General features: G+C 39.2%; 1 protein-coding gene across 1 annotated transcript in view; it reads right to left on the bottom strand.

Moving 5' to 3' along the window:
* hmgcra (3-hydroxy-3-methylglutaryl-CoA reductase a) overlaps positions 1-23,586 on the bottom strand; it is a 49,429-nt gene that overhangs the window by 13,057 nt on the left and 12,786 nt on the right. The window contains exons 2-14 of the mRNA XM_043707408.2: positions 22,843-23,019; positions 16,407-16,518; positions 16,205-16,292; positions 15,242-15,326; positions 12,571-12,676; positions 12,121-12,227; positions 9,284-9,403; positions 8,854-9,014; positions 7,094-7,299; positions 6,477-6,667; positions 3,623-3,817; positions 2,419-2,577; positions 1,912-2,069 (exon numbers count right to left, since the gene is read on the bottom strand). Coding sequence (XP_043563343.2) covers positions 1,912-2,069; positions 2,419-2,577; positions 3,623-3,817; positions 6,477-6,667; positions 7,094-7,299; positions 8,854-9,014; positions 9,284-9,403; positions 12,121-12,227; positions 12,571-12,676; positions 15,242-15,326; positions 16,205-16,292; positions 16,407-16,518; positions 22,843-23,007 — 1,853 coding nt within the window. The 5' untranslated portion in view covers positions 23,008-23,019. The remainder of the gene's footprint in view (positions 1-1,911; positions 2,070-2,418; positions 2,578-3,622; positions 3,818-6,476; positions 6,668-7,093; positions 7,300-8,853; positions 9,015-9,283; positions 9,404-12,120; positions 12,228-12,570; positions 12,677-15,241; positions 15,327-16,204; positions 16,293-16,406; positions 16,519-22,842; positions 23,020-23,586) is intronic.

Genomic DNA, 23,586 nt, shown 5'->3' with positions numbered 1-23,586 from the left:
TCAGAGTATTGAGTACAGGAGTTGGGAGGTCATGTTGCGGCTGTACAGGACATTGCTTAGGCCACTGTTGGAATATTGCGTGCAATTCTGGTCTCCTTCCTATCGGAAAGATGTTGTGAAACTTGAAGGTGTTCACAAAAGATTTACAAGGATTTTGCCAGGGTTGGAGGATTTGAGCTATAGGGAGAGGCTGGGGCTGTTTTTCCCTAGAGCGGTGACTAAGGGGTGACCTTATAGAGGTTTACAAAAATTATGAGGGGCATGGATAGGATAAATAGACAAAAGTCTTTTCCTTGGGATCGGGGAGTCCAAAACTCGAGGGCATAGGTTTAGGGTGAGAGGGGAAAGATATAAAAGAGACCTAAGCGGCAACTTTTTCTCGTAGAGGGTGGTACGTGTATGGAATGAGGTGCCAGAGGGTGTGGTGGAGGCTGGTTCAATTGAAACATTTAAGAGGCATTTGGATGGGTATATGAATAGGAAGGGTTTGGAGGGATATGGGCCAGGTGCTGGCAGGTGGGACTAGATTGGGTTGGGATATCTGGTCGGCGTGGACAGGTTGGACCGAAGGGCCTGTTTCAATGTTGTACATCTCTATGACTCTAAGAAGGAGCAAACGGTGATTTTGATATTTATTGCTGAAGGAACGAAGTATAACAATGGAAGTAGTGTTGCAATTATACAAAGCATTGTGAAATTGCAACTGGAGGACCGCATACAGTTTTTACCCCCTTACTTCAGGAAGGATACAGTTCAAATAAGGTTCATTGGATTAATTCCAGATGTGAAAGGCTCACCTGTCAAGAGATTGAGCAGGTTAGGCCTATATTTGCTAGAGTTTAGAAAGATGACAAGAGATCCAGTTAAGGTATAAGAGATGCTAAATGCGATTGACAAAGTAGACAGCGGATAATTCACCAAGTGGAGCAATCTAGAGTGACAGGATATAGTTTTAAATTTTCTGCCCTTTAACTTAAAATGGAGAAGAGCAGAAATCTTTTCAGTCAAACAGGTGTATAATCTATAACATTCAGTACCCTAGCGTGTAATGGATGCCAGGGCATTGAATAAACTTGGGAGACAGATTTTTTTAAACAATTAACTCATTACTAAAAAGGTTAAGGAAAGCAGACGGTGAAGTAGAGATGAAAGTAGCCATGGCTATAGTAAATGGTGGAGCAGGTTGAATGAGTAAATTGCCTACGCCTGGTCCTAGTTCTTATGTTGTTCTCATCACAATTGTGGTTTGTTGACAGAGTACAATGTGCACTTCATACATTCCAAACATTTGATCTAAAATTCAGAGACTTCTTCACTAATAGAAATATATTGATGTTTCCCAAATGTTTAAAATCATCCTGTCTTCTAGACACTTTTGAAAGTTTCTTGGTGGAAATGGGTTGTAGTCCGTTTCAAATTCAAATAGTGAGAAGCTGATATCTTTTCCTTCCAAGAAGCCAGAAGTTGCTTTAAACTAGATTTAGAGCTAGACCAAACTCAAAACTCTAGTCACGCAATTGGTATACAGTGATTTAATGTCACTTTAAATAACTTCCTCCAGGCGCATAATAGAACCATGTTCTTAAGTTATACAACGGTTATGTTGAAACTACTGCAGAAATTCACAATGTCTCGTATAAATACAAAAGCTAACTTTATTTTGAACACAATGCAGCAATACTTAAAATTTTAAAACCACGTGTACATTTCTCAGTCCGTATATTCTGCTGGAAGGCTCCAAGGTAATTGAAACAAAGATCTTTGAGGCAGAAAGCAGGGTGAAATTGGGAAGAGGAAAGGGAAAAGAAACAGACCCAAATCATTACTTCATGGCAGCCTAACACCACTGAATAACAAAAATCTTAAATTCAAGAGTCTCAACCTAATATGGTAGAATACACAAAACCTCACCTGCTCGTGCTGTCAAACATTTCTTTCATAATTTGAAAGCCTTCGGGGGTCTCGAGCCATGTTTTCACTTCTGCTGCTTCACATGCAGTTGGCAGCATTACAACTGGCCCTCTAGTCATTCCATCTGCCAAAACGCGACTCCGCGCTCCACCACCCAGCTTAGATTGAAAAGTTTAAAATATTTAATTGCACTAACATGAAAGTTAAAAAATTAAAATATTTGGTACTCAATTCTAAAGCATTTGATTTTGTTTATTTAATTTGATGTATTAAATGTCACATACCAAAATAGAGTGAAAAGTATTATCTTATGTGCTTTAGAGACATATAGTACTATAGAAGTGCCTACAGTTTAGAACAGTGCAAGATACAACCTTATAGCTACTGAGGCATAAAGAGAAAGAGATTAACATTAACAAGAGGTCCATTCAAAAGTCAGATACCAGAGGGGAAGAACCATTCCTGAATCTGTTTGATGTAACAATGGAAAAGTTTACGTCTACTTACACATATTGCCCTGCAACCACGGTTAGTGCTTGCCACAAGACAGCCTTCAGTAGTTGCCATGGGCACTTGGAACTCCTTTCCATTCAGGAAAAGTGGACCAGCAACTCCCACTGGGATGGGCATATAGCCAATGATATTCTCGCAGCAAGTGCCCATGACCTAACAGATCAGGTTAGACAAAGTAAAATTCACATATATTAAAAAGAAGTGGAATTCAATTTTCATAATCAAAACTACAAATCCTGGATTTAAATGTCTCCTGTCAAAGCTCAGCTGCTTAAATATCTATTCATATCTAGATATTCCCAGTTTCATTCAATTTTCCAGAAATCAATTGGTGATATAAATGGCCTCACAGCCCTTGGTAAAAATAAACTAACCAAGTGGTTCCTACTTCAGGATGCATGTCAATAACATTTGATGACAGTATCCACTTGGATGTCAAGTGAAGGCCATGAAGAAACTTCACTCCAGTTTATTAAAAACTTCATGCACAAAGCATGCAAGATCAAGTGCAGATACCTGAAATAGGGAAGTCAACTCCATTGGTAGTACATGGTTTAAAAGGTTAATAGACACATATGAAGTACAACTGGAAGGAGCTTGATATAAAATTTGATCTCCTATTCCACAATCACTGAAGGGAAAAAAAGGGTCAATACAGAGGTGTTTGGAGTTTCACAGATGTGTAGGGTTGTCATATTCCTCCATCAGACCTCTGATTCTTGTGCTGCAGTGGTAATGTCCACAGGAGACTTAAGCCAGGAGACTGGGGTTCAAGTCCCACCTGCTTCAGGAGGTACATAATAACATCTCTGAACAGGTTGATTAGAAAATCTTACAACAGACCCCTCAGTTGCAGGATTGAGTCACTACTGACTGAGAAGAAAGGGAACTAAAAATTGCACACACAAACTCAATATCCTGCCTTCACATCAAGTGAAAATCTTGACAAGAATTATTTATTTCACTCTTGGAAAACTAAAATATGCATCACTAAAACTGGTCAAAGTTTAAAAATACAATTGAAGATGTTCTAAAATTTATATTTAGTTTTCCTTTAAAACAGTTTACCTCATTCAGAGAAAAAAAAAAGACGAATAAGTTTTCCACAGATCTCTAACCGCTCACTCTTAAAAGCACCTCCATATCTCAATGCGTTTCAATATCACACTTCCAAATCCTGTATTAAGAACTGACTTACCAGTGAGTAATCGTAGTCCTTGTAAGGAAGCATTTGTAGTGTAGTTGTTTCTGGCAGTTTTTCAGCCAGGATTCGTCTTCGTATGAACACACCACGTTCTGGAGTTTCCATCATAGTCTCCAGTTTGTAAGCTGGAATGTGTTTGGCATTCACCAGACGGATTACCTCAGCATCAGTAAGGTATTTTGCTCCTCTCTGGACGTAATTATAAAAAAAACTTGAAATTAATTTAGATCATTAGCATTCACATAACCTTACACATTTTACAAGCATTCTTATGTGTACTGGTGATGCTGATGAAAGGCTATGGGCCAAGTGCTGGAACATGGTGTCAGAATAGTTAGATGCTTGTTTTCGACTGGTGCAGACTCAATGGACTGAAGAACCTTTTTCTCTGTGCTGTTGAACTCTATGATTGACTACCTTACCAGAGATTTAATCACATGAGCTCTACATTAACATTTATTCTTTAGCTGGTTTTATTGAAATTGAAATAAATAGCTACCAATTTACTATAAGCACCTGCTCCAGAGGTATTTGGAACACATTTGGAAGTGTTGATTAGAAAATATCTAACCTTTAAACTCAAAGTTGGCAAAATCATAGTGCATCTTTAAAAAAAATTTGTTTAATTCAATTTAGAGCCCTTTTAATTAGCAATAGGAGTGATTAAAATTCCTCATTCAGCTGTTGACATGCATCAAACATTGGGAAATTAAACATCCAAATTCAACTAAATTTAACTGTGAACCTTCCACAATTAGTAGCATTGGCAAAAAAATATACTTAGAAGTTCCTATGTTAAATGCAATAAACAAGGCATAGTATAGAAATTGGTGCCTATTTCTCAGTATATGTTATCTACAATAAGGTGAGCTGAATGCTGCAGTGGTAGTCACTGGATTAGTAAATCGAGAGGGCCATTTAATATTCTGAGGACCTGGGCTCAAGTACACCACTGCAGATGGTGGAATTTGAACTCAATTTAAATCTACAATTAAAGAAGTCTATATATGACCATCAAATCATTGATGTAACAAAGCCCATCTGATTCACTAATATCCTTTTGGGAAGGAAAACGGTCATCTTACCTGGTTTGGCCTACATGTCACTCGAAACCCACAGCAATGGTGGGTGGTGCTCAAGCTCTAGTGTAACAAATCATTAAAACAACTGGATAGGCCAGAAACAACGGACTTAGCAGGGCCGACAGGCTAATACCAAAATTGGAGAATTGACTCAGACTGGTCAAGCAACAGCCTGACAATCATAAACTCAAAATACAGTTACACATAATGCCCCACAAAACACCATTCATAGGTAGGTCCTGTCACACCACCAGGATTGATACAGCAAATTTGGCAGCACCCTTGTGTATAGTCCTAAGAGTTGTAAACATGTTCGGCACAGTGTACACAAAAAGCAGGACAAATCCAACTTAGCCAATTACTGTCCCAGTCTATTCTCAATTGATAAGCAATGGAAGGAGTCATCAACAGTATTGTCAAGCTACACTTGCTTACTGAAGCTCAGCTTCGGTTCAACCAGAGCAAATCAGCTCCTAACCACATTAAAGCTTTACAGCAATGGGGTTATAAAGACGTCAAGAGAGAATCCAGCTCACTTCATTTTGTTAAATTTATTCTTCAAAATGAAAGCTGTATTTGACAGTGTAACAAAGGAGTCTTTGGAAATGTGGAGTCACTAGGAATCTGGAGAATACCACTGCTTGGTGTCCTACATGTCATACAAGGAAGATAGTTGTTGTTCTTGGAGATCAGTTATCTCTGCTCCAAGACATTTCCACAGGAGTCCCTCAGGGGAGAATCCTAGATGCAACCAGTGTCACCTATTTCAATAATCTTTCTCCCATATGATCATCAGAAGTGGGGATGTTTGCAAATGATTGTTTAATATTCAGCATATTTGCCACTCTTTAGATACTGAAGCAGTCCATGTCCAAATGAAGCCAATTTCCAGGTTTGGTCTAACAAGTGGCATTCACACCATATAAGTGCCAGGAAATGACAATTTAAAACAAAGAATGCAACCATCACACCTTGATGTTCAAAGGCATTACCACTGAATCCCCACCTAACATTTTGAAAGGTACCATTAACCAGAAGCTGAACTGGACTAGCCACTTAAATACAAGAGCAGATCAGAAGCCAAGAATCTTGCGGAAAGTAACTCACTTGCTGGCTCCCCAAAGCCTGCCCACCATTAAGGCACCAGGAGTGTGACAGAATCTTCCCCATGTCTGGCTGAGCGCAGCTCCAATAATATTCAAGAAGCTTCACACCATTTGGACAAAAGTAGCCCAATTGACTGGCACCATATCCATAAACATTTACTTCTTCGAACACTGCTGTCCAGTTCCAGCATGCATTGCAGAAACTCACTCAAATGGTACCTTCCAAACCCATGACCCTTGAAGGACAATGGTAGATGTGAATATTACCACCTGCAAGTTTCCCTGCAAGCCACTCACCATCCCGACATGGAAATTATTGCTGTTCATGCTGTGCCACGAGGTCAAAAATATGTGAACTCCCCCCATAATGGCACTGCTCCATATAAACACACACACACGACAACAACAGTTCAAGGAGGCAGCTCACACCACTTTCTAAGGGGCAACTTAGCAATGGGCAAAGAACAACACACCTTGAATGAATAGAAAGTCAATGAGTCCACTGTAATGGAGTTCGATATAGGCACAAACGATATCAGCATTTGACTAAATAGTCATTGAACATGATTCAAATCAGACAGAAAACATTCACATTTCTTCAAAAGACAAATATACTAAAAATTGTTGAAACCGTGACTAATTAAATGAGAGAATTTTTACCTCTGGGCTTCGGAGTATGAACAAGCATTCTTCAATTGATCGTGGTCCTAATGGAAACTCAATATCCAGTTCTTCAGGTGTTCCTGAAGATGAAGAGCTAGGAGGCGTGAAGTCTCCGAACACAAAATTTGCTTTTGATGAATGATTGACCGGTTTTGGGATCGAATACACAATAGGCTTTATGACTTGGTCTGCAGAAAAAATTACCTGTGATTAGTTTATGAAATAGAGCAAGGGAAATAAAAGTGAACTGTCTCATTTCAAAACAAAATCATCAGCTTGTACAATATGAACCCAATAGCTGTAATCAGAAGGACTGTATAAACCCAATGAAAATGTAAGCCTCAGACAAGCTCAAAAATGTATTATCTATACTATCATGCAATTTTAAAAGGCGAGACTTAGAAGCCAAAGAATCTTACCAGCGTAAGAATTTGAATTCAGTCAAAAACATGACAATACAAAACAGATTAAGAACTAATTCATTCAAGTATTTTAAAAAAAATGAAATGAAATCTGTCCCCCTTTAGTTTAGTTTGTGCACATTCCAGCCCCTCAATTATGATAAATTCTATTTTAGTACATAGCAACTGTAACAAGCATATACAAACTCATACCTGTATTTTTATTAATTGGTTCATCTGTTAAACATGATTGGAATCTGGTAATTCCAGTATTACTCATGCAGTTATCAATATCCTTCTTCTGTACCACCAATGAGAAAGACGACTGAGTTTCTGCCTTCTCAAAGAAGATGTACTTGATAGCAAGAAAGAGTGCTAGACCAAGAGTAATTACTTGTTCAATATCCATGCTGACCATCCTGTATCAGGTGAAACAAAAGAAAGGACATGATGCATTAACCTGTAGAATTCATTTATGGAGTTGTATTGGGCTACAAACTCAAAACACTTGAATTGTCCAATACAGTTAAAATACTGCATCAGTACAGTTCAAGAACAAGAAAGGTCACCAGGACAATCTCTAGCTTGAAAAAGGACTAATAGATGGCCAACACAAACATTTTATGGAGTCTACATGAACTTTAGCAACACTTTCAATAAAGTCCTTTATGGCAGTCTGGTCAAGAAAGTAAGATCACAGAACCCAGGGCAAATTGCCAGGTTAGATCCAAAACTGGCTGAGGGGCTAGAAACAGGGAATTTTGTGAAAAGGATTTTTGAGAGACTGGAACTCTGTTCCTAATCAAAGTTCCACAGGGCTGAGCTAAGAGCTTTGCTGATTGAGGTCTATTTGAATGATTTGGATTTAAATTTAGTGTATAATTATAGAAAACCGGTAGAGTAGTAAAGAGGAAGGAAGAAAACCATGAACTGTAGAAGGATATCCATGCATTAGTCAGGTGGGCAAAACAGTAGGCAGTGGAATTCAACTCCAAACATACTTGGTTAGGGCCGACAAGGCAACACTTCGAATAGTAGTACCTGGCAAGTACTGAAGATCAGAAAGACCTTGGCATGTACATGAACAGATCTCAAAAGATAGCAGTGTAAGTAGATAAAAGGTGGTTAAGGAGGTTTATGGGATACCTGTATTTATTAGCTGTGGCAGAGAATAAGGAGGAGCAGGGAGGCAATACTGGAGCTGTATAAAATGTTGGTTAAGCCACAGCTAGAATACTGCATACAGTTCTGGCCTCATTATAGGAAAAATATGATAGTACTGGAGAGATTGCAGAGGATGCTGCCTGGAGTTGAAGGGTCTGACATGAGGAACGAGTGGATAGGCTGGGATTGTTTACCTTGGAGTAAAGGTTTGGGGGTCCCGAATGATTCATTGCATTGAGAGCGCCATAAATGGGGTGAATGCAAGGGAATTTTTCCATTTGCAGAAAAATATAAATCAACCGGAGGCACAGACTCAATCCAAGAATTCCTGAATTATCCGACCTGTCCATCTTCCTTCCCATCTATCACCCCTCCAACTTGCATCTACCTATCATCTTCCCAGATATCTTCACCCCAGCCCCAGCATCACCCTCCTATTTATCTCTCAGTCCCCTACCCCCTTACACTCCTGATGAAGGGCCTATGTCAATTCTCCTGCTCCTCAGATGCTGCCTGACCTGCTGTGCTTTTCCAGCACCACATTTTTGGATTCAGCCCAAGAGGAGTAACACCAAGAAGAGAGTTAAGGAAAAAACATTTTTTACATATTAGATTACCAAAGTAGACATAACGGGCAGAATAGCTTCCTCCTGTACTGTAAATGTTTGAGTATTTGATTGAAGTTAAAATTACCTTAAAATACCAATATTAAAAGTAACTTCCACATTTGCACCCGTGAGTAGCCACTTAAAATATTCTTTTACTGTCACTGTTTGAAGTGACAACTATTGGCATAAATGTTCAGCTACCTGGAAAGATAGAACTGCCAGAGTGGTACACCAGGATCAATTCGTTTCGGCATACTTCCATCAATGTTTGTTCCAGACTTAGGCACTTCTAAGGGGTTATCCTGTGAAGATGGTTCTGCTATCCAGCGACTATGAGCATGAACTAGGACTAGTCCTAGAGACTATGATCCCAATAAAACAAAAAAAATCCGTACGTTATATCATTAATTGACAATTTATTGAACTCACTACAAATTCAGACTAAATTGACAGCATAACATTTAAACAGCCAGAAAACTAGATTATTGATGGAGTAATTTTCCCCACAATATTTTAGTATTATTGTGTAATATTTATAGAAACAATTATTGCAAGACATAAAAATTCAGTTGTGCACTGCTCAAAGTTATTAATTCCACACTTTATACAGCAGATGCATTTCAATGCTTACCATGATGACTTTCACTCTCTGTGTTACAGGATTGGGTTTGTTATCTTCCTCTTCCTCTAAGACACGAGCAAAATGACCCAGCTGCCAAATTGGACGACCCTCACGGCTTTCTCGGGAAAGCTATGAAGAAATGTGATAGTCGATGATCTTGAAAATAAAATGCATAGTTTGCTGAAAACTGAACATATTGGATGGTAGGCAGACTTGACGCTCCACATTTGTACGATTACGATTGCATCAGTCACAATGTCAAATCCACATTCCTGCCTAGTCTCAATAAGTTTTCATGCCATGCTTAAGAATCAACCTATTGCTATCTTAAAACAAAGGACTCTGCTTTCAGAAAGACAAGCCCCAAAAGCAATATGCTTAATCTGTTTTAAATGGACAACCCCTGGATTTTAAACAATGTTCTAGACTCTCTCAAGGAAAATATATCCATTCCACATCAATCTTGTCAAACCCCCTAAGGATTTTATTTATTCAACGAAGATGTCTCTTGCTATTCTAAACTGAAGCAGTTACAAGACTAGCATGTCCAGCATTTCTTCACCATAAAACTCACCTTTTCTAGTTATTAGTTTCATAAACATTCTCTGAACTTCTTCCAACACATTCACATCCTTCCTTAAATAAGGTATGCAATACTGTGCAGAGTACTCCAGATGTGAGATTTAGTCTAACTAAAGCATTACCTTCCCACTTTTGTATTCAATTCCCCTTGCAATAAGTAACAATATTCTACAAGCCTTTCTGATTACCTGTTGCATGTTTATACTAATCTTTTGCAATCTGTGCACAAGAATGTCTCGATATATCCCTCTGCAATCTCCCTCCATTAAGATGATGTGCTTTTTTTAATGCTCCTGTCAAAATGCAGCTTCATATATTCCCACATTATACACCATTTGCCATATCTTTGACCACTCATTTAACAAAGGTCTTTTTGTAATGCCTTATACTTCCTTCACAGTTTACTTTTCTACCTATCTTTGGACTGTCAGCAAATTAGGTAACCAAACCTTTTATCCCTTCAAGTCATTTACATAATGTATGAATAGTTGCAGCCCCAGCACCAATCCCTGTGCAACATCTCTCATTACACCTTGCCATACTTAAATAAAAGACATTTAGATCTACTGTGTACTTCCTGATAGCTTACTTGGATGACAATCTCATTATCATGAACACTTATTTTCCACAATAACATTTGACATGGTACCCTATCAAATACCTTCTGGAAATCCAAATAACATGCTCCGGGATGTTCTCTTCTCAAAAGACTCTGATAGATTGATCGAGCACGATTTCGCTTTCACCAAACCATGTCGAAACTCCCAAATTATCCTAAAAACTTATCCCAAAGACATCTCCGAAATGATTGCCAGACTACTTAGACTCCTTGGCATCATGGTAGCCAAAAAACCACCAACACACTAAAACAGCAGCTAACAAACTTGAAAGACCCTATACAGGCAAAACAAAACTAAATGCCATTTACAAAAAAACCATCTAAGGACTGTAACAAACACTACATTGGACAAACAGGCAGAAAACTAGCCACCAGGATACATGAACATCAAACTAGCCACAAAAAGACATGACACAATCTCACTAGTATCTTTACATACAGATGAGGAAGGACACCATTTTGACTGAGACAACACATCCATCCCCGGACAATCCAAACAGAGAGACACACCAGAACTCAGAAGCATGGCATTCCAACCGGAACTCTATCAACAAACACATTGACTTGGACCTGATTTACCACTACAAGAAAAAGAACAGGAAATGATGCCACCACCGGAAATGACGTCACCAACCCAAAGAAACCTAACTATATAAATAGAAAGTAGGAATCAGCAGCAATGCTTCTTCGTCCAGAGGCTCACTGAAGATGTTACCTAGTATGATGATGAAACGTCTGAACACGAACCTTCCAGCTCAGCTAGCAAACTTACATCCAGAACCTCAACCTGAGCTACAAATCTTAAATCTAAAAACTTAAGTGTTCTGCTATAACTTTAATAATTCCCTATGACAGATATTAAGCTAACTACGCTGCAATTTCCTGTCTCCATCCCATTGAATAACTCTCTTCCAAGCCACTAGGTTGAAATAAATCAGAACACAGGCAACAGCTCTAACTCCGTACCAGTTCTCTGGTGATTATGATTTTAAGTTCTTCCCTCCTTTTCTTTTCCTGATTTGTCACTGCTACAGGGATGTTACTTGTACTCCCTACAGGAAGACTATTGCAAAATACTTGTTCAATTCATCCATGTCCTGCCTTTCCATTAAATCTCCAGTTTGACTTTCTAGAGGTCCATACTGAGAAAAGGAACAGGAAGTGACTTCACCACAGGAAATAACATCACTAACCCAAAGAAACCCAAACATATAAATAGAAAGCATGAATTTTCAGCAGAGCTTCGCCTGAGGCCCACTGAAGATGTTACTGAGTGAGGTGAGGAAATTTCTGGAAATGAACTTTCCAGCTCAACAAGCAAGCCTAAATCCAAAACCTCAACTTGGGCTACAAATCTTCTCAAAACTCACCCATGCTCACTTCAAGTTACTTATAGAAAAAGTGTTTTTTGAAACTCTGGCCAGCTTTCTTTCAAACACCAATAACCTCCTCCCTCTAACTTAGAGCACAGACCACATCTCATGTATGGTGTGCTACTTCATGATTCACTTGTATACCAAACAGGATTGCCAGCTTTCTCTGAACTTACAAAAAAAAAACTGTGCAGCTCTTATCAATTACACATTAATTGCCATTAACATTTTGTCAAATGCAGTATTGAAAAGACTTTGAACTTCATGCTTACCTCCAATACAAGGGAGACACAAGCTGGGAAAAATGTCATAAAGACAAAGTAGTTTGCCAAAACAGACATGCATCCAAAGCAGCACATGATTTCTAGTTGTCTCACCCCTAAAATATTAAAAATTATAAATGTTAATGAACCTTTCCTGCTACTGATCAATTAAATATTCTCACCTTCTACATAGCGAAGAGTGCACTTGTGGCTGGGATTGTCATTGTAGCTAAAGCCACAGCCATGAGAATTTTTTCAAGTGTTTTCTGCACCTCCACTAAAAGTCACGCCGAGAGCAATTATTCACTCGATGGAAGCACAGTTTCAAATCCTCATACACCCACAAAAATGAAACAACTGAACGTCCCTACAAAACCCTTTCTAAACTTTAAATTTCCAGCTACTTCCGATAAAACTAACAGTAGGTGCACACAAGGATGTAGATTTCATGTGGCTTACCAGACATAGTACCAACACCTATCACAAGGCATTCCACAAGAGCATCAAGAGTGAAAGTGGGACCCAGAATGGCCATTCCACGTGCAATATTTTCCCTTACTTCATCCTGTTAAATAGATACTTAGAATTAGCTCACAGGAAAATTAATGATTGCCCACTTGTTTGCAAAAACTTCTGAACTCAAAAACAAATAAAGCGTGAATAGATTCAATGCACATTTTTAAAAATACAAACAATTCTTTACATTTACATCCAAATTTACAAAAAAAGCCATAATTAGTTCTCATACCCACTGGTACAATTCGTGTCTTTCTCAAGATCAATGAAAAACATTTCTAATTTGAAATCAAATTTAGGTCAAAGAAGGACTTATAATACAAGAATAGGAATGTCAGCCAACATAGATATCAAACCTGCGCATCATTCAATAGGACCTTAGGCTTCAGCTCCACTTTCCCACTTGTACCTCATTTCCCTTAATTCCCTGTTTAAGGCACCAAACTCCAGTCTCAAATAGATTCCACGGTGGAGCACCCACACCTTGCGACAAACTCAACCCTTTAAGTGTAGTATTTTCTCCTCATCGCTATTCTAAATGATCAGCCCCTGATCCTGACAATGTCCCAATTCTCTAAATTCCCAGACAAAGAAAAACATTCACATTGTATTTATCCTGTCAAACCTCAGAAGCTAGTTTTCAATTAAATAAGGTGAGGTTCCAATACTGATTGTTGAGGCATTCCATTATTCACAGCTTGCCAATTTGAAAAATGACCTATTTACATCAACTCTTTGCCTTCCATCAGTTAACAAATTCTCTAACCATACCAAATATATTAAATTAACTCCATAAGCCCACAACTTGTACATCAGCCTTTTGTGTGGCAATTACTGAATGCATTCTATTTGGGTTTCCAAAAGACAACAGCAGGCAGTGAAGGTGGCAAATAGTACACAAATGTAGAACATAGGAACAGGAGTGGACCATTCAATAGGTGTGTCCATGAACATCAGCCTTGGTGCAGTTAAGAGTCAAGTAGGGATATCTTGCTGTAGTTGCACAGGGAATATCCACACCTGGAATAGTGTGCATTTTGGTCTTCCTATTGGAATTCTACGTTCTGGCTATGGAAGGAGTGCAACAAATGTTTATCAGACTGATTCCTGGAATAGCAGGACTCATATACGAAGATAAACCAGTTGAGTTAGGACTGCATTCATTGGAATTTAGAAGCATGAAGGTGGGGAGGATGTGCTCGCATGCTGGTAGGAATCTCAAATCTATAAAGATTTGAATAGGACTAGACAGATTAAATGTAATAGGATGTTTCCTACAGACTAAAGGTAGCCCACTTATGATTGACAGGAGGAGAAGTTTCTTCACCCACATTGGCATGCTGATGCCAAACAATATCAGAACGGCTGTGTGCACAGTTTAAAAGGGAACATTGCCCAGACAGTGGTAAACCTGTGGAATGCTCGTCACAAAAGCAGTTGAGGCCAAAATGCTGAAAAGATGTTTTAAAGGGGTCAGATATAGTTCTTGTGGGGAGGAAACAGCAAAAGGCTGTAGAATCATACAGCACGGAAAGAGACCCTTCGGTTCAATGGAGAGAGATGCTCAGCCATGATCATAGTGAATGACAGAGCAGGCTCGAAAGACTGAATGGCTTATTTTTGGTCCTATTTCCTATGCTTTGCGTCATTTATTCTATCACTGCATTGTCAGAAAATTGCTAAGTTTCTCAAACAAGATATCCAATTTGTAAGACCACACCAACTTTGATTATTATGAATTGCTCCGCAATCCACTATCTCGATTATAGTTTAAAAAATTATTTCAAGTCTACACACATTGGCCTGGAATCAAATACCAAGTTAAAGACACTGGAGGAGAAATTCATCAATGTAGTGACAATGCGTACCACCTTCAAAATGCACTGCAGCAACCACCTCCCAAAGCACCTTACAAACCTGTGACCTTCACCACCTGAAGGCCAAGGGCAGATGCAGTTAACCTCCAAGCCACATACCTGCCTGTCTTAGAACTATATTGATTGTTCGTTCAGTCTCTCATTCAAAAATCTGCAACTCTCCCCCAACAGCTTTCTGGGTGCACCTACATCCCAAGTCCAGCAGCAGTTATGGTGACATCTCAACACCACCTTCAATGGCAATCAATTTAAAAGAAACAACATGCAAAGCTACAGTGGAAAGGCAGGAGAATGGGATTAGATTTCAGAGCTCAGACAGCCAGCGCAGACGCTGTGTCGAAAGGCGTCCTTCTGCACTGTAAAGAATTCTGTGATCAAGGATGGGCAGGAAATGCTCGCCCAGCAGGTAATTCAAATGTCCCATGAACAAGTAATTTAAAAAAAACCCATGTAACATGTTACATAATGTACCAACCATTAATACGAACAAAACATGCCACAGTTAATCAGGAATGGTGAGTTTGCCCCACAAGCAGCAGCCCATAATGTTATTCATTTCCAGAGAATTGATGCAAGTCCCACTGTGACCATTAAAAGCTATGCTACACAAATTAAATATTTCCTTCTTTATGTTTCTTTGTAACCAGCCCCTAATTTTGATTTAAAAACACTGTTTGAATCCAGTTTTTGTTCAATATCAGTTAAAAAGACTTTCAGTCACACAATTGTAACAGTACCTGGCAGTTGGAGCTCAGTGCAAATTTGGCTAGGGCACTGGCTTTCGATAGATCAATAAGCAGCAAGAAGAAAGGCAAGGCTTCACTGCGAAGAAATATTAATTTAGAGTTAATCTTGGATAAAATGTTCCTGTGAAATCCATTCAAAAATAAAATCTTAGCTAATTTGAAATCTTCAATTACAGGACAGAATGTTACCAATGGGTAAAAGCTGTATTCCACAAATGACAGTGGCTGCTAGATCGGTTGTTAATTCTAAATTTCAGATTGCCTTCTTTTAAGAAAAAGCAAAAAAGACATTCGGCCAAAGGGCAAAATATATTGAGTCATGGCACAAATCAGCTAAAATCTCTTTAAATGGCAGAACAGAGTAGAGGGACTGAATGGTCTACTCTTGCTCTTCTGCACACAGCCAGCCAGCCAGCCAGCCATGTGGAGGGTATATTGCACTTGAAATGCTATTGTTTGAACAGAGTGTTAAAATGAAGGCATACTTGCCTTCTTCCAAAGGCATTATTCGATCACCCATGTAATTCTCCTAGTATACAAGCCATCAATAATCTCTCAATCAACAGGTGAATGAATAAAACTGGTTATTTACTACTTCATTTCCTTTATAAGGCCTTAATTTTACAAGTTGAATGCCACATTTTCTACATAATACTCAATTAACTATGAAACACTTTAGAACTGACAAATGTTGTAAATGACAGCAAACAAGTACCAATTCATTTCATACTGTCTCCTTACCTGCAAGTGTAGTTACTAGTCACTTTTAAAAGAAAAAGGTCAAACATTGGACATTCTACTCATTATTGAGCACAATTTGGTCTTCTACTAAGTGTAATTTTATTAGAATGCAAATGGTAGCCCTAAAAAGGTACAGCTACAGAGTCATAACGTGAATATACTAGCATATCTAAACATGCCCCAAACTGTTGAATTGTGGATTATCATACTCACTTGAGGCCAGTTAGTTCTTTATCCAGAAAATGAATTACAACAGTACTAAAAACAAAGCTGGAGAAAATGGTGAAGAGGCCAGCAATCCCTAAAAGAACAAATTTAAGGGAACATTTAATTGCATAAACACATTGTATAAATAGGCATATATAAGCAAATGCAAGTGTCAGTTGCATTCAAGGACAGGCACTCAGTCACTGACCTAGCATATACTTGGAACCAAGTTGTCGGAGGTTCTGGAATTGGAAGTATATGTACAAGATTGCTAAGCATCGCGTGATGGTCAGTATTATGATATCACTGCTTAATATCTCCTATGAAAACAAAATTACAAGAGTGAAATGTAGTCAACATCTTAAACAAAATCACAGTTAGTTACAGAACAAGCTATGCTTAGGAGTTCTTTATTAGAAGGCACTGAAAGCTACCATGCAAGTTAGTAAAGAAAGTCAGGAAACAATCAGAAAGTGGATTTGGAGTACATGAGCAAGAGAAATTGTTCTTCACTTGTACAGAAGCTGATCCCCATTCTCAAGAAAGGACACATTTACCAAGGAGGATATTTTCTTTTACATAGAGGATGTGGTGGAGGCTGGTACAATTACAGCATTTAAAAGGCATTTGGATGTGTATATGAATAGGAAGGGTTTGGAGGGATATGGACCAGGTGCTGGCAGGTGGGACTAGATTGAGTTGGGATATCTGGTCAGCATGGACGGGTTGGACCAAAGGGTCTGTTTCCATGCTGTACATCTCTATGACTCTATACAAGGTCAATCATGGGAAGGGAACGTCACTGATGGACCAGCATTTTATTGCCCATCCCTAACTACCCCAAGAAGATGGCAGGAAGTTGTCTTCTTGAACCATTACAATTTATGTAATGTAGGTATATCCATAATATCGTTAAAAGGAGGAAGTTCCAGGATTTTGACCCAGAAACATTGAAGGAACAGAGATGTATATTTCCAAGTTAGTAAGGGGAGTTCATTGGAGGATGTGGTGCTTCCACATAGCTGCTACCCTGGTCCTTCTAGATGGAAAGTCACGGGCTCGACATCAAAACATTGCCAAGTAATTAGCACCTGGTCATGGCAATCATTTCCGATTCTCAAAATTTGTGCTATGCACCAGACTTGGATGTCCGCACAGCTGCTCAGAGGGAATGCTGCTGGCAATATTCCAGAAATCCTTCTATTCTGGAAGAGTATCCAGAGGATTCGAAAAGTGCCCATGTAACATTTTTATTTAAAAAGGATTGGAGACAAAAAAATTGGTAACTATAAGACATCGGGATTAACATGTTGGGAATATATTTGAGTCGGTTTTTAAAAAAATGTAATAGCAGATCATTTATAAATACATAATGATTAAGCAGAGTCAGCATTGCTTCAAGGAAAAAAAGTGCCCGAAATATTTACTTTAATTTTGAGTAACAACTAGTCAGATAGGTAAAAGGGGAAACAGTGGGTGTAATATATTTGAATTTTGAAAAGACATTTGATATTAGCTTGTTTTAAATAAGAGCCAATTGTATCAGAGTCATATTAGCAGAAGAGAGGATTTGCTAACAGATAGAAGACATGGGATAAAGGGGCTATTTTTAGAATGGCAATAGAGTGTCTCAGGGATCAGTGCTGGAGCCACAATTAGTTAAAATATATATTCATGACTTCAATGATGAAAAGTAGTGTAATATAGTCAATTTTGTGGCTGATATAACAATAAATGGGAAGGCAAATGGTGAGCATTACAGAGTCTGCAAAGGGATATAGACATGTTAAACAAGTGGGCAAAAACTTGGCAGATGGAATATGATGTGGGGATACATTACATTATGCATTTGGCAGGAGGAATAGAGGAGCTGAATATTATTTAAATGGAGAAAGACTGCAGAAAGCTATGGAGAGATTTGGATGTATTTGTCCACGAATGACCAAACTTTAGCAATGTTTATCAAGTAACAGTGAAGGCAAATAGATCATTGGCTTTTATTTTGACTGGGAATACAGTTAAAAAGTAGGAGTTTTGATAAAAACCACACAAGGCACTAGTGAGACCACAGCTAGACTACTTCCTGAAGAAGGGCATGTGCCCGAAACGTCGAATCTTCTGTTCCCTAGATGCTGCCTGACCTGCTGTGCTGTTCCAGCAATAAAGTTTCAACTTTGATCTCCAGCGTCTGCAGACCTCACTTTCTCCACAGCTAGACTACAGCAAACAATTCTGTGCCCCTAATGGGAGGAAAAATATACTGTTTTGGAGACAGCCTAGAGGGTTCACTAGACCGATACCAGGTATGGAGGGACTGTCCCATGAGATTTGGTTAGATTGGGCATGTACTTTTTGCAAAAGCATAAGAGGCAACCTTGTTGAAACATAGAATATTCTTAGAGGACTTGACAAGGTAAATATAGAAATGCAGTTTCCCTCTGTAGGAGGGGCTCTATGATCAGAGGGCATAAACCCAGAATAATAGGTCACACATTTAACACAGATAAGGAATTTTTTCTGAGAGTTATGAATCTGCAGAATTCTTAGCCACAGAGGGTTGTCAAGACTGGGGCATAAAGAATACTTGAGGCTGAGACAGGCAGATTTTTAAATCATTAAGGGTTAGGAGAAAAAGACAGGAAAGTAAGTTAGGGATGATCAATGCATCCATAATCTCAATGAACAGCAGGGAAGGCTCTTTGTTTCCAATTTCAACCCCTCTCTCACTTTTTTTTTTAAGTGGTCCATCTCAGACTCTTGGCTTCCATTTATTAATTTCACTGTTTCCCTTTGAGGACAGGCTGTCCACCAATATCCCATGACAAGCCCACCACTTCACACCTTGCTTTCTGTAAAGATGCCAGTCACCGAGTCTCCGGCTCATCTCTGCTCATGATGCCACCTTGTATCAGACGGCTTCCGAAATGACAGAAACCTCTCACCCCACTGTAGTTGTCAGGTTGCACTCAGGCTGAAGACCGTCTCCCATACTTTTGCCCTCAACTCTTCCAGAACAAATTGGGGTTCCTCTTGTCCTTAAAAATTTTCATCCCACTAAGTCTCTACATTTAAAACAAAAAAATCAGAGATGTACAGCATGTAAACTGACCCTTCGGTCCAACTCATCCATGCCGACCAGATATCCTAAATTAATCTAATCCCATTTGCCAGCAATTGACCCATATCCTTCTGACCCCTTCCTATTCATGGTCCCATCCTGATGGCTTTTAAAATGTTGTAATTGTACTGGCCTCCACCACTTCCTCTGGCAGCTCATTCCACACACGCACAACCCTCTGCATGAAAATGCTGCCCAGTAGATCCCTTTTCAATCTATCCCCTCTCACCTTAAATCTATGCCCTTTCAGTCTGGACTTCAACACTGGGGAAAAGACTTTGTCTCTTTACCCTATCCATGCCCCTCATGTTTTTTTTTTAAGAAAGGCTGAAGTCACCCTTCAGTCTTTAATGCTCCCTATAGCGCCGACCCACCAATCCAGGCAACATCCTTGTAAATCTTTTCTGAACCCTTTCAAGTTTCACAACATCCTTCCAGTAAGAGGGAGACCAGAAATGCACACAAGATTGGCCTAACCAATCTCCTGTACAGCCACAATATGACATCCAACTCCTAAACTCAATGCTCTGACCAATAAAGGAAAGCATACAAACATCTTCACTATCCTACCTACTTGCGACTCTACTTTCAAGGAACCTGCACTCCAAGATCTCTTTGGGACCTTACCATTAAGTCCTGCCCAGATTTGCCATGCCAAAATGTATCATCTCACATTTATCTAAATTAAACTCCATCTGCCACTTCCCGGCCCAGTGGCTCAGCTGATCAAGATGTCGTTGTACTCTCAGGTAACCTTCTTTGCTGTCCACTACACCTCCAATTTTGGTGTCATCTGAAAACTTATTAAACTATACCTCCTACGTTCACATCCAAATCATTTATGTAAATGGCAAAAAGCAATGGACCCAACACTGACCCTTGTGACACACCACTAGTCACAGGCCTCCAGTCTGAAAGGCAATCCTCCACTACCACCCTCTGCTTTCTACCTTTGAGCCAGTTCTGTATCCAAATGGCAAGTTCTCCCTGTATTCCATGAGATCCACACTTGTTGACCAGTCTACCATGAGAAATCTTGTTGAAGCCTAAAGTCCATACAGATCACATCCACCGCTCTGCCCTCAATCCGCTTTGTTTCTTCTTCTTCAAAAAAATTCAATCAAGTCAGGTGAGACATTATTTCCCACACAAAGCCATGTTGACTATCCCTAAACAGCCCTTGCCTTTCCACATACATGTCCTTCAGGATTCCCTCCAAAAACTTGCCCACCACCAATGTCAGGCTAACCAGTCTATAGTCCCCTGGCTTTTCCTTACCACCTTTCTTAAATAGTGACACCAGGTTAGTCAATCTCCAGTCTTCCAGCACCTCACCTGTGACTATTGATGATACAAATATCTCAAAGATATATCCCAACCCCCCCACAACTTACTAGTTTAAATCCTCCCAAGCAGCTCTAATAAATCTCCCTGCCAGTACATTAGTCCCCTCCCAAATCAGGTGCAATCCATCCTTCTTACACAGGTCACTTCTACCCCAGAAGAGATCCCAAATGATTAAAAAAAAATGTGAACCCTTCTCCCTTGCACCAGCTCCTCTGTCAATTCCACCACCTACAGCAGGTGTTGCCAAACACGATTTCCCCTCCCTGCACTGTCAGCATTCCACAGAGACCATTCTCTCCAATACACCCTGGTCCACTCCTTTAATCATTCCTAACACTTCCTCACTCCCCCATGACATCTTCCCACAAAATTGCAGTCGATATAACACTTGGCCACTCACCTCCTCACTGATTAAGGCTCCAAACACCTTCCAAGTGAAGGAAAATTTTATATTTCCCCCCCAATCTAGTCTACTGCATTCGCTGCTTACAAAGCAGACTGCTTTAATTGACAAGTAAACACATAGACTGACCACTTTGATGATCATCTCCACTCTACTGGAAGAAATGATTCTCACATCTGGTTGTGAGACAGTTCAATAAACCCCTTGTTCTAATGCCAATATTTTTACCCGGGCCTTGCTGCAATGTTCCAAGAAGCATAACACAAGCTTGAAGAACAACACTGCAGTTTCTGCTTCGCCACTTTCCAGCTGAGGTCTAAACACTGAATTCCATAACTTCAGAAAGTGACTGCATTGTCTGTTCTCCACTTCTTATATTCTGTTCTGCACCCTACAGCCTTGTCTTGTTTGCGTCTTGAAAAAAAAAAAGGATTATTTCAATGGTGAACTACTGTTTAACTCCAAGGTACCGAGGCATCTATGTTCTAAATGCAAGAGTCTCAAAAGGTGGTCAGATACAGCAAGTGATGAATGTGAAAGGAATGCTATCTTGAGGGCAACTGTACACTGAAGGACATTATACCTTTGTTGTACAGGGCATTGGCGAGACCATATCTTGAACATTTTGCGCCATTTTAGTCTCCTTATTGAAGGACAGCTGGAAAGACGCTGGAGGCACAGCTCAGAGGAACTTTACGAGATTGATACATTGAACTAACAAAATGATCATATGAAAGAGGAATAAGCAGCTGTGATTGTTTTCTCTTGTGTTTAAAGGAACAAGTAGTGATTTGATTGAATTTTATAAAGATCCTGATATGGTCGTGATAAGGTGAATGCAGCAAGGATGTTTGGAGTAGTCCAGAACTAGAGATCACCCTAGTTTTTAGTCATTAGGAGTCACCCTCTTAGGTCAGAGAGGAGGGGAATCATTGAGGGTTGAGAGACTTCAGAAGTTTATAAAGATATTGGAGCCAGGGCCATTGAAAATTTGAAGCAGACATAGATAGATTGTTTGGCAAGGGAATAAAAGGTTATCAGGGAAAGATCAGACCATGGATTTCAGAGCAAACAGGTCACCTGTGATCTTAATGGAATGGCAAAGTAGGCTATGAAGGGCTGATTAGCCTATTTCTAGTTCCAATTCTTTTCTTTGTATCTACATTTAGATGGATACTTGGATCTCCACAAAGGAAGAAATGGATACTCAACAAATATTGTCTCATCCTATTTAGGTGCAAGGAAGAAACTAAATCTAGGTGAAAAGATACTTACACTTGATCAATGTTATTTGTAACTGGACACAGAAAAAAGAATTTTTTTTTTACGAGGAATAATTGAAACCAGCTTCCCTAACATAAAAATACAAGTAAAATATAGATCATACAGATTGCAAAAGGATGTTATAGGCCCAGCAAAAGCATTTGAAATTATTTACATTCACATTTTTCCAGAGTATGGTTCGTTTAGAAAGCAGCAGCATCAAGTATTTTAACTTAACATTCACAGTAATTTGAAGTATAAATATATAAAATACATATTATCTTTAAACCCTGTAAGTTTTACAGAAGTGTAAAAGAGTCCATTTACATAATCTTGAAGACTTTTTTCAATTTGTGTTCAAAGCTTTTTGCTCAATTCTACTGGTTTTGAATTATATTAGCAGATGCCCTTTGTGAAACTGAAACGTTAAATGTGAAGTCAATCTAGCTATAAACGTTAACTACATTTCAAGGAGCCCAGTAAGAGGATAAATAGTTATGGCAGGATTCTTACCTCCTCAATCTTTGGACATTCAAAATTCCATCCACAAATCTGATTATTGCCAGTAAACATATTCATGGACATCATGCAGATCGTGATTGTAACTGTTCCAACAATCACTTCCCAAGGGTGGGAGGCAACAAAAAGCCCATGCATGCGGAACAGCCTGGACAGCATTTTTAATTTTACCTGTTTGGGAAGAAGAAGAAAACTGGTAAAACACATTTTTTTAAAAAGTATATTTACTGGTATCCATGATATCTGAAAGGAACCAGAAAGGAATTATGAAACACCAAAACAGAAACTAGGAACAGAAGTAAGCTATTCAGCCCATCGAGCCTGGCCCGCTCACTGGGGTCAACCATGATTATTCTCAAAGTTGTAGTCTCACTTTCTCTCCATATCGCTTGGTGCCTTTAATATCTACAAATGTCATGTTTTTCTTGAACATATGTGGTGGATCAGCCTGTACCAGTAAAGAAGTCTTTCCTTAACACAGTCCCTTTATCTTCAGGCCATGATCCCAGTCCTGGACTCCCAAACTAGGGAGGACACCCTCCCTGCATTCAGCCTGCCTGCCCTTTCAGTATTTTATACGTATTAGTCAGATTCCCTCTTAATCTTCTAAACAGTACTTTGATTCGATCTGTATTCACAAGCTCGACTCATACAACACAGTTCTGCCATCCCTGGTCTCAGCCTAATGAACCTAGGCTGCCCTTCCTCTATAGTAACTGCATGCTGCTTTATTAACCC

The sequence above is a fragment of the Chiloscyllium plagiosum genome, unplaced genomic scaffold (genome assembly GCF_037043375.1).
Source record: "Chiloscyllium plagiosum isolate Xiang-an unplaced genomic scaffold, Cpla_swu_hap1 HiC_scaffold_2, whole genome shotgun sequence".
NCBI classification, from domain to species: domain Eukaryota; kingdom Metazoa; phylum Chordata; class Chondrichthyes; order Orectolobiformes; family Hemiscylliidae; genus Chiloscyllium; species Chiloscyllium plagiosum.
This window is presented reverse-complemented; position numbering and strand designations above follow the sequence as displayed.